The sequence below is a fragment of the Eublepharis macularius genome, chromosome 12, assembly GCF_028583425.1.
Source record: "Eublepharis macularius isolate TG4126 chromosome 12, MPM_Emac_v1.0, whole genome shotgun sequence".
Lineage (NCBI taxonomy): Eukaryota > Metazoa > Chordata > Lepidosauria > Squamata > Eublepharidae > Eublepharis > Eublepharis macularius.
In genome coordinates this window covers 31,895,767-31,906,431 of record NC_072801.1, presented here as the reverse complement: position 1 = coordinate 31,906,431, position 10,665 = coordinate 31,895,767, and the positions used below count along the sequence as shown (strand labels likewise).

General features: G+C 44.2%; 2 protein-coding genes across 3 annotated transcripts; one reads left to right on the top strand and one right to left on the bottom strand.

The window, feature by feature from the left end:
- Positions 1-10: 10 nt before the first annotated feature.
- Positions 11-8,034, bottom strand: CNTD1 (cyclin N-terminal domain containing 1). 2 transcript variants are annotated; one of them, XM_054993130.1, is made up of 8 exons: positions 7,982-8,034; positions 5,721-5,913; positions 5,554-5,629; positions 4,526-4,682; positions 3,892-4,054; positions 1,917-2,061; positions 318-414; positions 11-173 (listed from the first exon to the last, which is right to left on the bottom strand). In XM_054993130.1, exons 1-8 carry the CDS (start codon positions 8,015-8,017, stop codon positions 66-68), a joined length of 975 nt encoding a protein of 324 aa, XP_054849105.1. In that variant the 5' UTR covers positions 8,018-8,034; the 3' UTR covers positions 11-65. The 2 variants fall into 2 exon arrangements, with proteins under 2 accessions (XP_054849105.1, XP_054849107.1); XM_054993132.1 differs by having other exon boundaries at positions 7,971-8,005.
- Positions 8,035-8,097: 63 nt separating this feature from the next.
- Positions 8,098-10,665, top strand: LOC129339033 (cytochrome c oxidase assembly factor 3 homolog, mitochondrial). The gene is made up of 2 exons (XM_054993633.1): positions 8,098-8,325; positions 10,342-10,665. The coding sequence occupies exons 1-2, from the start codon at positions 8,124-8,126 to the stop codon at positions 10,443-10,445; spliced, it is 306 nt and encodes a 101-aa protein (XP_054849608.1). The 5' UTR covers positions 8,098-8,123; the 3' UTR covers positions 10,446-10,665.

The window sequence follows — 10,665 nt, the reverse complement described above, 5'->3', positions numbered from 1 at the left end:
TTGTTCTGAATATACCCTGTGTGTATGGGAGAGATGGCAGAATGCTGGCAGTTGGGGGAGAAGTTTTAGCAGTCATCCACAACATCGTCAATACTGTGCTTCAAGATCGCATTGACTATCTCAACTATGCTTTGCATACTGATGCCAGTGGTGTCGATGAGATTCTCTGCAACCTTTCAAAAGAAACAGGGTAAGGGGAGAGATGCTGTGTGCTTTAAGAGTGGGGAGAAGTTCTGGTGTCTACTGCATGACCTAGATTTCTACATCCTGTTGGTATTCCAACAGAACATGATGCTGAGCAACAAGGACACACAAACCTGGTTCCAGCCTTCTGGGTGGAGCAAGAAAGCACTTGCCCCAATGACTCCCACAGCCAACAGCATTAGATCTTCTTTCACAGCTGCAAACTTGACTCTGCAAGTGAAACAGAATGGGAAAGGCCTGGTCTCATATTCTAGTATGGTACATTCTAAAGCATAACATGTAAACAAATATGCCTCACCATTGAATTAACGTGGGTAAAAGAGCGTAAGATTATATTATCAGGTGATGATTGTATCTGAACATCTATTTCCCAGGCCTCCCTTTGCAAGACAGTACTGTACTTATAGTAGCCCAACAGCAGATCTTAACGAGCGCCAGGAGGTGTCAAGGCTTAATTTGGAGGGTGAAAATGTCAACTACATGACAATATCCATTCTGTTTCCTGATCTGCCTTTTCATGCAAACCACCTTTGCAGCCCCACCTACAAGAGCCACTTCTAAGCCTTGTATTCTAGAGGGTTGGAGCAATCAACCCTCTGCCCATTCTGTAAAGATGTCTCCACAACAGCAAAGAAACCCAGATTTTTGGCTCTGTGTCATGCCTTGGGACCTAGTGGCAGTACTAATATATCCTGTTTAGACATAATGAATTGGAAAGAGCCTCTTTGGCACTACCCCACTGGATCTGACTGCCCAGCAGTGGACTCAGAAAGCCAACATGCTGTTTAAATTATTGGTTCTAGATATGGGAAGTATCCCTGTGGAAAGAAAGAGTATCTTACTGCAGTCTGATAATTTCCCCCCTTTCAAATTACTGTAGCTCAGTACTTAGTTTCTAAAGACATAATAATGTCTAAGGATTCCAAACCATTGGCAGGTGGGGAAAGAGAGCAGTCAGCAGGTCGTCATCTAAGTCCAGTAGATGCCAACCCCAGCAGTACAGCCCTTGTCCCCACAGCAGCACTCCACTTCTCAATGGCCCCATAAGCTGGGGAAGGGGCAGTTAGCATTTGTCTTGCCATGGTATACTTGCAATACAGAATTGTATTTTTGCTAGCCTTAACAGCAGCGGAGCTTCTATAAAGGGAAAGTCTAGAGTTTGTTTCACCAGCACAGCATGTTTTTAATGCTATAAACTGACTGTGGAAAAGAAACGCCTAAGGACAGCTTGGAAATATAAAAGATCTAATAAAGTGATCCCTTACTAAGGTGATATATAGCTTTCTTTCCATTGTCTGTACAATTTGGTTTTCAAACTCAGTAATTCTATAAAGCAGCTCAAAAGAGCCCTGGAACCAGTGTCAGTTCACTGTCTATTCTAAAGGCCCAGGATATAGTGCTAGAGACTCTTCCTCTGTTAAAGCTGTCTGCATTCAGGCTAAAGGATGCCATAGGTGGAGCCCTGTGCAGACTTCACTGCTGCCAATGCTTCAGTGCCGTGTTTTAGCCTTGGAGCCAAACTCCAGCCGAAGTGTAGTGGTTACAAAGAGACTTCTGTAAATGGTGTGCTGGGCAGAAAAATGACTCAGATTTTCTAGGCTGGTAAAATATTTTCTCCATTTTATCCTACCTTAAGTCTGGTCCTTCCTCCCCCTCCCCCACTCCAAAGTTATTTCTTGCCTTTACATAAATTTTGCTTTTCCAAAACTCACAGCTGGAGTTCATTTGGCGATGTGTTTTCAATTGACACCTTCAGCAGGGTGCTGTAGATGCTGACCCGGAGGAGGTATGTTAAAACCAGCAGGTGTTGACACATGTCATGCATCTGTTTCATGGGGAGCAAGCAGCCGTTGTGCCCTGTCAAAGTGGAAAAACAGAAAGCAGCAGAAGCATCTGCAGGAAAGGCAGCAAGAATTCTGCCTGGAGCTGGCAGGGGTTCTTCACATCATGAACACATCTAGGGTGTTTTTTTGTTCTCCCCACCCCTTCCATTTTTCTACTCATCTATACTGTGAGATTTGTTCCCCGGTTTCTACTGCTTAATAATAAGGGCGCTTATATACTGCCCTTCTGGACAGATTAGTGCCCAGTCAGAGTAGTGAAAAAAGTCAGTGTTGTTATCCTCACAATGCAGCTGAGGAGCTGGGACTGTGAGGAATGGCTTAACGCAAGACCATCTGCAGAGCTCATGACGGCAGTACAAGTCAAACCAGCGGGCCAACCACTTCACCACTATGCAACAGTAGCTCTCAATGCAATCCAAACCACAGTCACATCCTTCTAAGCCAATTGATCTCAAATGGATTTAGAAGGGCAAAACTCTGTAGGATTGTGCTGTCAATTTGTCAAAACTTTCTCAGAAACTCAAAATAAAACATAGAATTCCTCTTAGGGAACAGTTTAAAAGAAGGGATTCTAGTGAGAAACATATATAGTAAATAAAATATATTTTCAAGTTCTCCAATAACCCATGACTTCGAAGCTGTGATAAATTCCAGCATGGTTGACAAATTAGCCAAAAAAGTCGTGATAAACTAAGAAGATATTATATTCCAATTAAAGGTTTACTAAATACTCTTCAAAGAATCTCCAAGTGTAGGAAAAAAATTAATATATTAAAGTTTGGTTACATATACAAATAAGGCAGAGCATCCAAAAATTTTCCAATGGCAAAGTTAACATCACAAATTTCCTGTGTAAGTATAAAGTGCTTGTGCCTGTAACTGACAACAAAATTGTCTAGCAGGTAACCAAAATACTATACAAAGTCAGATAGTCATATTCTTGATGGTGCAGATCAATAAAGTCTTCTGTATACTAATCTAAGGTCACAGTTCTGGATGACATAGGTGACATCCTTTACCCCCAACGCCAGGGGTGTATAAAATCTTAACCCTCCCTGTGAAGGCTGTCCACCATCCTGTTTTAAATGTGTGTTAATACACTTTTTTAATGTACATGAATTTTTCTTGTATTTTAATATGTTGTTATCCGCCCTGAGCCCACTTGTGGGAATAGAAATTTGAAATAAATAATAAATTTAAAAAGCATTCATTTCTGAATGGCAGGCTAGCAGAGTGAATGCATTAGGAAGAGACTGTAGCTGTATAAAATCACAATGTCTGAGGGAAACTGGCTAATGATCTATGGTTTCTGAGAAGCACATTTATACTCTGAGAATCTGGAAACTGAATAAAGGCCAACCTGTACCTCAAGGATAAAAGCTTGGCTGTTATCTGTTCTTTGCACCTATGTTATAACCTGGTTAGCCCAAAAAAAGCTATGTTATTTGTAAATAGTTTTAAGCTTCATTACTGAACATCCTCATTTCCCCTATCCCTGTTAATGGATAAGTGATTGGGTTTTTAAAATTCTATTTCCCTGATGTCTTATATGTAAGAGCTGCACTTAGAAGGCCTCTTGGGCTCAGTCTGTCAGTAGAAGGTTGGGGTAAAGACCACTCTGGTCACATTATACAGCACGCTACCTCTGCTGAAATGGCATTTTAAACCCTGACCTTTACAGTGCCCACTAACCTTTTTTTAAGATTTTAAAGGAGGTGACAGACTGGACAAGGTTGAGGAATTCTTCTGATGCTATACAAGTTGCCAAAAGCTCAGGAAAAGGAGACATTTTTACCTTTAAACCAAAGCTTGCTCAAGAGTGAACCATGGTCCTGGTGCTTACCTAAAACCTCCAAAAGCAACTCAATGTAAGCTGAAGGAGTTGGAACATTGATCTGGAAATGCAGAGCCTTCAGAATAGCCAGTTCAGATTCCAGCAATTGGTCTGTGGTATAGGAGAAATCCAAAGACTGCAGGAACTTCAGGACCATGGTGTTGCTGACTATCTGCATGAAGAGAGAAGGGAGCAAACAGCCCTCCAAATGCCAACTTGTTTTGTTTGTTCACCTTGCTGATCTGGTGTTAACACCAATTATGTTGCTGCTTGATAGATATTTAAAACTCAGATATGCTATCTCAAAGTAACATATCCTGCTATTATAACAAAATATAAAGCCAATAAAACAAATACTTGTAAATGGATAAAGAATATAAATGTATGAACCATGTTGCCATGGAATTTCCCCAATAACAAAGGCTTGTTTTAGCTACTGATGGAGCACTGACAAGGCCAATTATAGATATCATCATTATAATTCTGAAAACTTGTTTGCAAAAGACGCTGTTGCTTGGCAAATAGTAACCCTTGACTTGATTAATTTCTTGCCACATAATGTATCTAGGCATAGTATATATTGAGGTCAAAGCTTGTGTAACAGTTACACAGCGAGTGCATGGTAAGGCCAGAATTGTCTTACACTGTAGTGGAAGGAGAGTTTGCTAGCAAGCTGGATGCAAGAGACCAGTCGCAGCACACATGTGTCTTCAATCCGCTGTTTCACCAAGACCCAGCTGTTTTCTTCCTCCTCTGCTTCAGCGGAAAATGAGACCTCTTGAGTACATATGAGCATGAACCTGAAAGGCACAGAAAGAAAATTCTTGTCTAGAGAAAAGAAAGCATGTTGCTGGTAGTAACCGATGTAACTGCTTTCCAACAGATAGTTTCAGAGTAGCTTGTCCACATTAGATTCACAGAGCAGAAGGGGCCCTCACAAAGCCAACACATGAAACAGCAATAAAGCTGAGGTAGGTTAGCTGCCCTAGAAAAGTTTGAAAATGTTGAAGCTGTAAGAGAAAACTCTTTTTCCTTGCAGTATTACACCTCTGGGCTATCAGTACACTTTATCATTGTGGGTTTACTCTGGTTGGAGTCGGGCTCTCAGAGGACCTCTGAAGTGACGATTGGAAAGGAGTAGCTATGTCAGTCTGTTGCAGCAAAACAGGAAAGCTCATATTGAAATAAATGTTGGCCTTTAAGGTGCCACTAGATTTTTTCTTTTATATCTCTAAGCTGATATCTGTGGCTAGCTTATACTACTGGAGGTAGCCAATTTCATTTATTTCTAAAAAGGGAGAAAATAAACTTTATGATCTAAAGGATCTTTTGTTATGGCTGCCGACTTAGCTACCTTTAAGTTTTGTCAGCTCAGGGGCAACAGAAAAGAATAAATTTAAGGTTATTAAAGATCGCTTGTGGTGACAGAACAGCATAGTATAGCCCAATCTCATCAGATATCAGAAACTAAGCAGGGTTGGTACTTGGATCAGAGACCACCAAGGAGGACTTTGCGGAGGAAGGCAATGGCAAACCACCTCTGCTTCTCATTTACCTTGAAAGCACCTTGCTGGGGTCGCCATAAGTCAGTTGCGACTTGATGGCACACACAAACAGAAAGATAGCCTGGATAGTTCATCACCACCCAAGGATGGCAGAACAAGACAATACCTTTCAAATATTTCAATTGCTTGGTATCTTGCAGATTCAGGCAGGTTCCATTTTTCAGACAAAAGAAACACAAACTCTAGTAAGAAGACAAAGAGAGAGATGGAGAATCCCAGGAGTCATAACTGAAGGCCCTTCCAGCTAGGGAATTTGCCAAACAATGCTCTCACCGACTATCCATGTCTCCTTGAAGCAGCCAGCCTCATCACACAGCTCTCGTAAAGCCCGTTCGTTCTCCTTGGCCATGTGCAGCAGAGCATCTCGGAGGAGCCCTGGGGCCACCACCCCAAAAACAGGTTCTGAGCATTGGTACCTGGCCACCACCTGTGCTGGCAAACCCATCTCAAGAGTGCTTCCAGTACCCTGAATGGCAAGAAATGACAGCAGGAGAGAACTTACCTTGACTGCTCTCTTGGACAGTGAGCCCACTTATTTATTATTGAGATATTTATATTTTGTTTTTCTCTCTAAAGGGATCCAAAGCAGGTAAAACATTGTTTTCCCCTCTACTATTTTATCCTCACAACAATCCTGCAAGGTAGGTTAGGCTGAGAGAATGATAGCTCAAGGCCACTCTGCAAACTTCCATGGCTGTCTCAGATTCTAGACTGAAAATAACTGCTGTGCATAATTGGCTTTCATTTCTGCTTAGTACATCTCCATTCTGCTCTTTCTTTGTGGAGCTCAAAGCAGTGCCCAGGCTTCCATAAGAACATCAGAAGAGCCCTGCTTTTCCAGCATCTTCTCTCCAGAGGGCAACCAGTGAGGCCTACCCCTGATGTTGCCTCCTGGTACTGGTATTCAGAGGTTTACTCTGTTTGGAGGGTCTCTTTAATCACCATGGCTAGTAGCCACTGATAGACCTATCATCCATGAATTTATCTAATCTTCTTTTAAACCATCTATGGTTAGCTATGTTAACCTTAGCTATGATTTCCTTCGGCCTGCCTCTCTTTTCACTTCTCTCTCCTTCCCATGTTCTCTCTCATTCTGTGACTGCCATCATCTAAGATGACACTGCCTCCAATGCTTCCATCTAAAGCGAGCAGGACTGAAGCCATATTTCTTAGTTCGCAGCTCGCCCTTGGGCAAGTGGCTGCAGCTTTTCCCTCAGGCCCACCAAAGCCACAAAAGGTTAGGGTACAAAGATATTAAGAAAAACCAAGTATACTCTTCAAAATCAATATGATCTAAGCAAATTAGATATCCTTTATGACATAAACAATATATCTACAATCTGAAAAGACCAAATGCATTTTAACATATTATATTCATTAGCAGTCCTTTTACAAATCATTATAAAACATCAATAGTTTAATTATTCTGAGGTAGTCACCCTTGACAGGCTTTTTCCAAAGACCACAGCATAATATTTACACTGAATATCAGTGGGTAAAATATCTTGACAAAACTCAGTTGGCAATTTCAATTTAAAATTAACTCAGCAAAATTACTGGTAAGAGACATACCTGCAAGTTTGTAAGAATCTCGTAGGTTATATTATGTATGTTTTAATTTGTTGCTGCTTTTGTAGCCTTTATGAAGGCAGAAAGGCAAAGTATAAATTTTGTAAAATAACATAATAAATTTTTTAAAAAGGGGCTGTCTCATAAAATACCCTAAAAATCTTCATTGGTTAAATAACATTGAAATTTCATCTGCATTTGTGATCTTTTAAATCTGTGAAAACTGTTGTGGAACAGTTGTGTTTATGAAATTTTGTAAGTAGCCCACAAATAATAAAACGCATTTGGCCTTTTTATGGTTTACCATAGGAATGCTCTACAGATTTTACATATGCGGTTTATTTAATTTGTTTAAATGATACTGATTTTGTAGAATGGACTTGATTTTTGTTGATATCCCTGCTCCACACCTTTCCTGGTTTGGCTAACTTTGGGTCTTAGTTGCGATCTCACTACTCCCCCATTTTCGTCCACATCTTCCCTCAGGCTCGATGGTCGCCATTGTTGCCCATCATCCATGTTGGATGCTGGGGTACACATAGGCAGGTCTACGAAGAACTGCTTCATGAGGGTGCATCCTCCCCAGCATGCCTTTCATCCCAACACAACTGACTCAGTCAGGCTTCATGCCAGGACACTGCCAGGGGTGCAGGACTGCCAACTCGTTTGAGAAATTCCTGGAAAATTTGAGGTTGGACAGAAGATGGCACGGAGTTCTCTCCCCAAACTCTACCCTCTCCAGGCACTACCGGCTAACCTCCAGGAATTTCGCGAGATGGTATCGGCAGCCCTAGCAGGACCAGCACCTTGAGGAGGGCACAGAAGACGCATAGCATCTCCTCTAAAGCCGCCACTGTCAGCCAGGGTGAGGCAGGGCTTGGAGAGAAGGAGAGAGACTAGCCCGGCATGCGCCTAGGAGGGGATAGGCGCGTCTTTCTTGAGGTGACAAAATACCTCAAACTGACCCTACACGCCAACCTCACAAGCTCACTCGCCCTCATTAAAAATGGCGGAAGTAGCACCCGCCAGTGCAACGCTCGCTCAAGAGGGCGGCTGCCGCTTCCGTTTCCGGAGTCACGCGGCTGCCAAGCGTTGGCGATTGGCAAGATGTCGGCGCCCGGACAGGGAAGTGGCGGCAGGGACTCTTCAGGGGAGGCCGCATCTATCGGCCGGCGGAGGTGGGAAATGATGCGGGCCGGAGCGCCCGCTGGCGTTGTTTCGAACTACGGCCTGGACGCGGCTCGGCGACAGCTGAAGGTCCGCAACGCCCTCACAGGCCTCGCCATCGGCGCCGTCGTGGTCGCCATCTGTATCCCTCTAATTAAGGGGGGAGGGTAGCGGTGGGGGGGGGGGCAGCTCGTTGGCTTCGCCTCACAGCCCTTGAAGACGCTCGGGGTCTCCCTTCCGGCCTCTTTCCTTCTCTTCACTCTGCACGTGCTCAGAAGCGCTCTCTATAAGTGGGAGGAGGCTCAGCAGCCTTCAGCGGCCGACTCAGTGGGGGACACCCCGAACGCTTTCTTCTCTGCAGGAGCGCTCGGCTGGGGGGACTGCGAAAATGGCGCCCTCCTTTCCTGTACTGGGTGAGGCCATGTGAGTTGCACGAAGCTGTCCTATGGATAGTCAGGCCACTCTGACTGGCAGCAGCCTCCAGGTCTTTCACCTGATGCTAGGGGTTGAACCTGGCGCCTTCAGCCTGCCAGGCAGATGCTCTGTAGCTGAACCACGGCCCTCCCTAAGTTAGCAAGTCGGTGGGCTTCCCACACTGCAGATACTGTACGGGCAAAAGAGGACTTAGCCAGCATCTAGCACGCGATTACAGGTGAGCATTCTCTCTTCCAGCAGAAGCTTGGGTAAGGCAGAGCTGACTAGCTCTCCCCCCACCCACCCCCAGTGACCCACCAGAGAACACCATCTTTCAGCTCCCAAGCCTTCCTAGTTAAAACAATAGCTGCTATGACCAGGTGCAAAGGCACAGAAATGTGGAACCAAGGGTAGAAAACAGGAGGCACCTTACAAGACCATTTATCCTCAATTAACTGCTTACGATTGGATCCCACAACCAAGAAATAGCCCTAAGGCCTTTGGAAGTTGGCAACTTGGATTCCCTCTTTGTTTCATCCCTGGGTGGACTGCTACATCCAATAAGGTGGATGTCCCAGATTGAGTTTATAATGAACTTAAGAGAGTAAACTCATATGAAGCACTGTGGAACATTTGCCCGTAATTGGGGGTGGGGGGAATGCCTCTCTGCTGCACTGACTTTATGCAAGTAAGTATTCTTGCAGACTCTGCCCGCTCAACAGGGTAGTTGCAAGGATTATGTATGTGAACAAGTTTGAAAACAAAATTGATATTAGAAAGTATTTTAAGTGGAATTCAGTTTAGACTGACACTGCAATGCTGGTAAGTTACGTGAAGACAATGGAGTTAGATGGGAGCAACTCTGCTTAGAATGGCACTGTAAATTGGGAACTAGGAAGTTGCCACTCCTGCCTTCTTCCAGAAATGCCTCTTTATACCCTGTGTTCCGTATGTGCCCATTTATTTATAGTCTGCCTTTCGCACTGAAACCCAAGGTGGGTTACACAGTACAAGTGAAATACAGTATCAACAGCTAAGAGGACTTCTGCAGCTGCTGAAGGTCATGAGTGGCCTCACAGAGGCTCCAGGAAGATTCCCCTTAGTGTGCTACCTCTGAGGCCAGTTCAGGCTCTGCCATTTTTGGACTTCCACTCAGCACCCCAGGACCTAAGGTGAGAGCAGATTTAGAGATTGCATGTCCTTCATACCTTTCCTTTGGGCCCCAGGCTGAAGAGAGGCAAGTACAGGTCACTTTGTTTGCCTTCAGCCTTACTCCCAGCCAGCTGTGGAGTGTTGTTTTCACCCTGCTCTTTGGCTCTGGTGCCTAATGCAACCCTCATCAGTTTTGGAGAGAGGTGTGCGCATGCTTTTGCTCCTGTATGCATAGCTCCCAGCCTTCCCCCATTTTCTGACCAGCACACCTGCATTCAAAACACTTACTTTGCAATTAAGGAGAGTTATTCACTTAACACATTTTGCACTTGGCCTTTGCTTTAAACACATTTGTAAGGCTGAGTTCATCTTCCTAATGCCTTCAACTGCAAGTGACAGTGATGTCTGCATAATGTGAACCAGGCCCTTCTTTCCCTCTTAATTCTTTGCATTGACATCCAATTTATGGCTGGAAGAAAGCTGAGTGATGAAAAGTAAGTAAGGCAGTAACATCCAGACTCCCTTGACTGTTGCTGGGAATGACTAGGACAAATGTTTTTCCTAATTGTTTTCCTGACCGTGCTGTGCATAGATGGCTACACCTTTTACTCTGTTTCCCAAGAACACTTCCTGAAAGAGTTGGAGCTAGAGGCCAAAGCCATGCAGGCCCAAGCATCCAAGACCTCTGGCGACTGAGTGCCGGACACAAATGGACTATCTGGCCAGATGGACAGACACAAGACCCAAGATGCTGTTCCTTGGCCATACATGGGGGCATTTCCTCATGCAGAGGGAGGGGGAGGGAAGCAGTCTACTACATTTGCTTGTAAGCACCTTTGTCACGGCTACCATGAGGCAGTCCTCCAGTCATTTCAGCTGTTTTTTGTGGAATAATAAAAGAGCTTTGTGAACCTGA

What these genes read in the sequence shown, in the direction of transcription:
- CNTD1 (XM_054993130.1), bottom strand. Translation starts at nt 8,017, where the DNA reads ATGAGGGCGAGTGAGCTTGTGAGGTTGGCGTGTAGG. An exon ending in TTGTGAGGTTGGCGTGTAGG is followed by an intron (nt 5,914 to 7,981) that starts GTCAGTTTGAGG and finishes CTTGCCATTCAG; the next exon opens with GGTACTGGAAGCACTCTTGA. An exon ending in AACTCTCCTTCCACTACAGT is followed by an intron (nt 4,055 to 4,525) that starts GTAAGACAATTC and finishes CTCTTCATGCAG; the next exon opens with ATAGTCAGCAACACCATGGT.
- LOC129339033 (XM_054993633.1), top strand. Translation starts at nt 8,124, where the DNA reads ATGTCGGCGCCCGGACAGGGAAGTGGCGGCAGGGACTCTTCAGGGGAG. An exon ending in CGCCGTCGTGGTCGCCATCT is followed by an intron (nt 8,326 to 10,341) that starts GTATCCCTCTAA and finishes TGCTGTGCATAG; the next exon opens with ATGGCTACACCTTTTACTCT.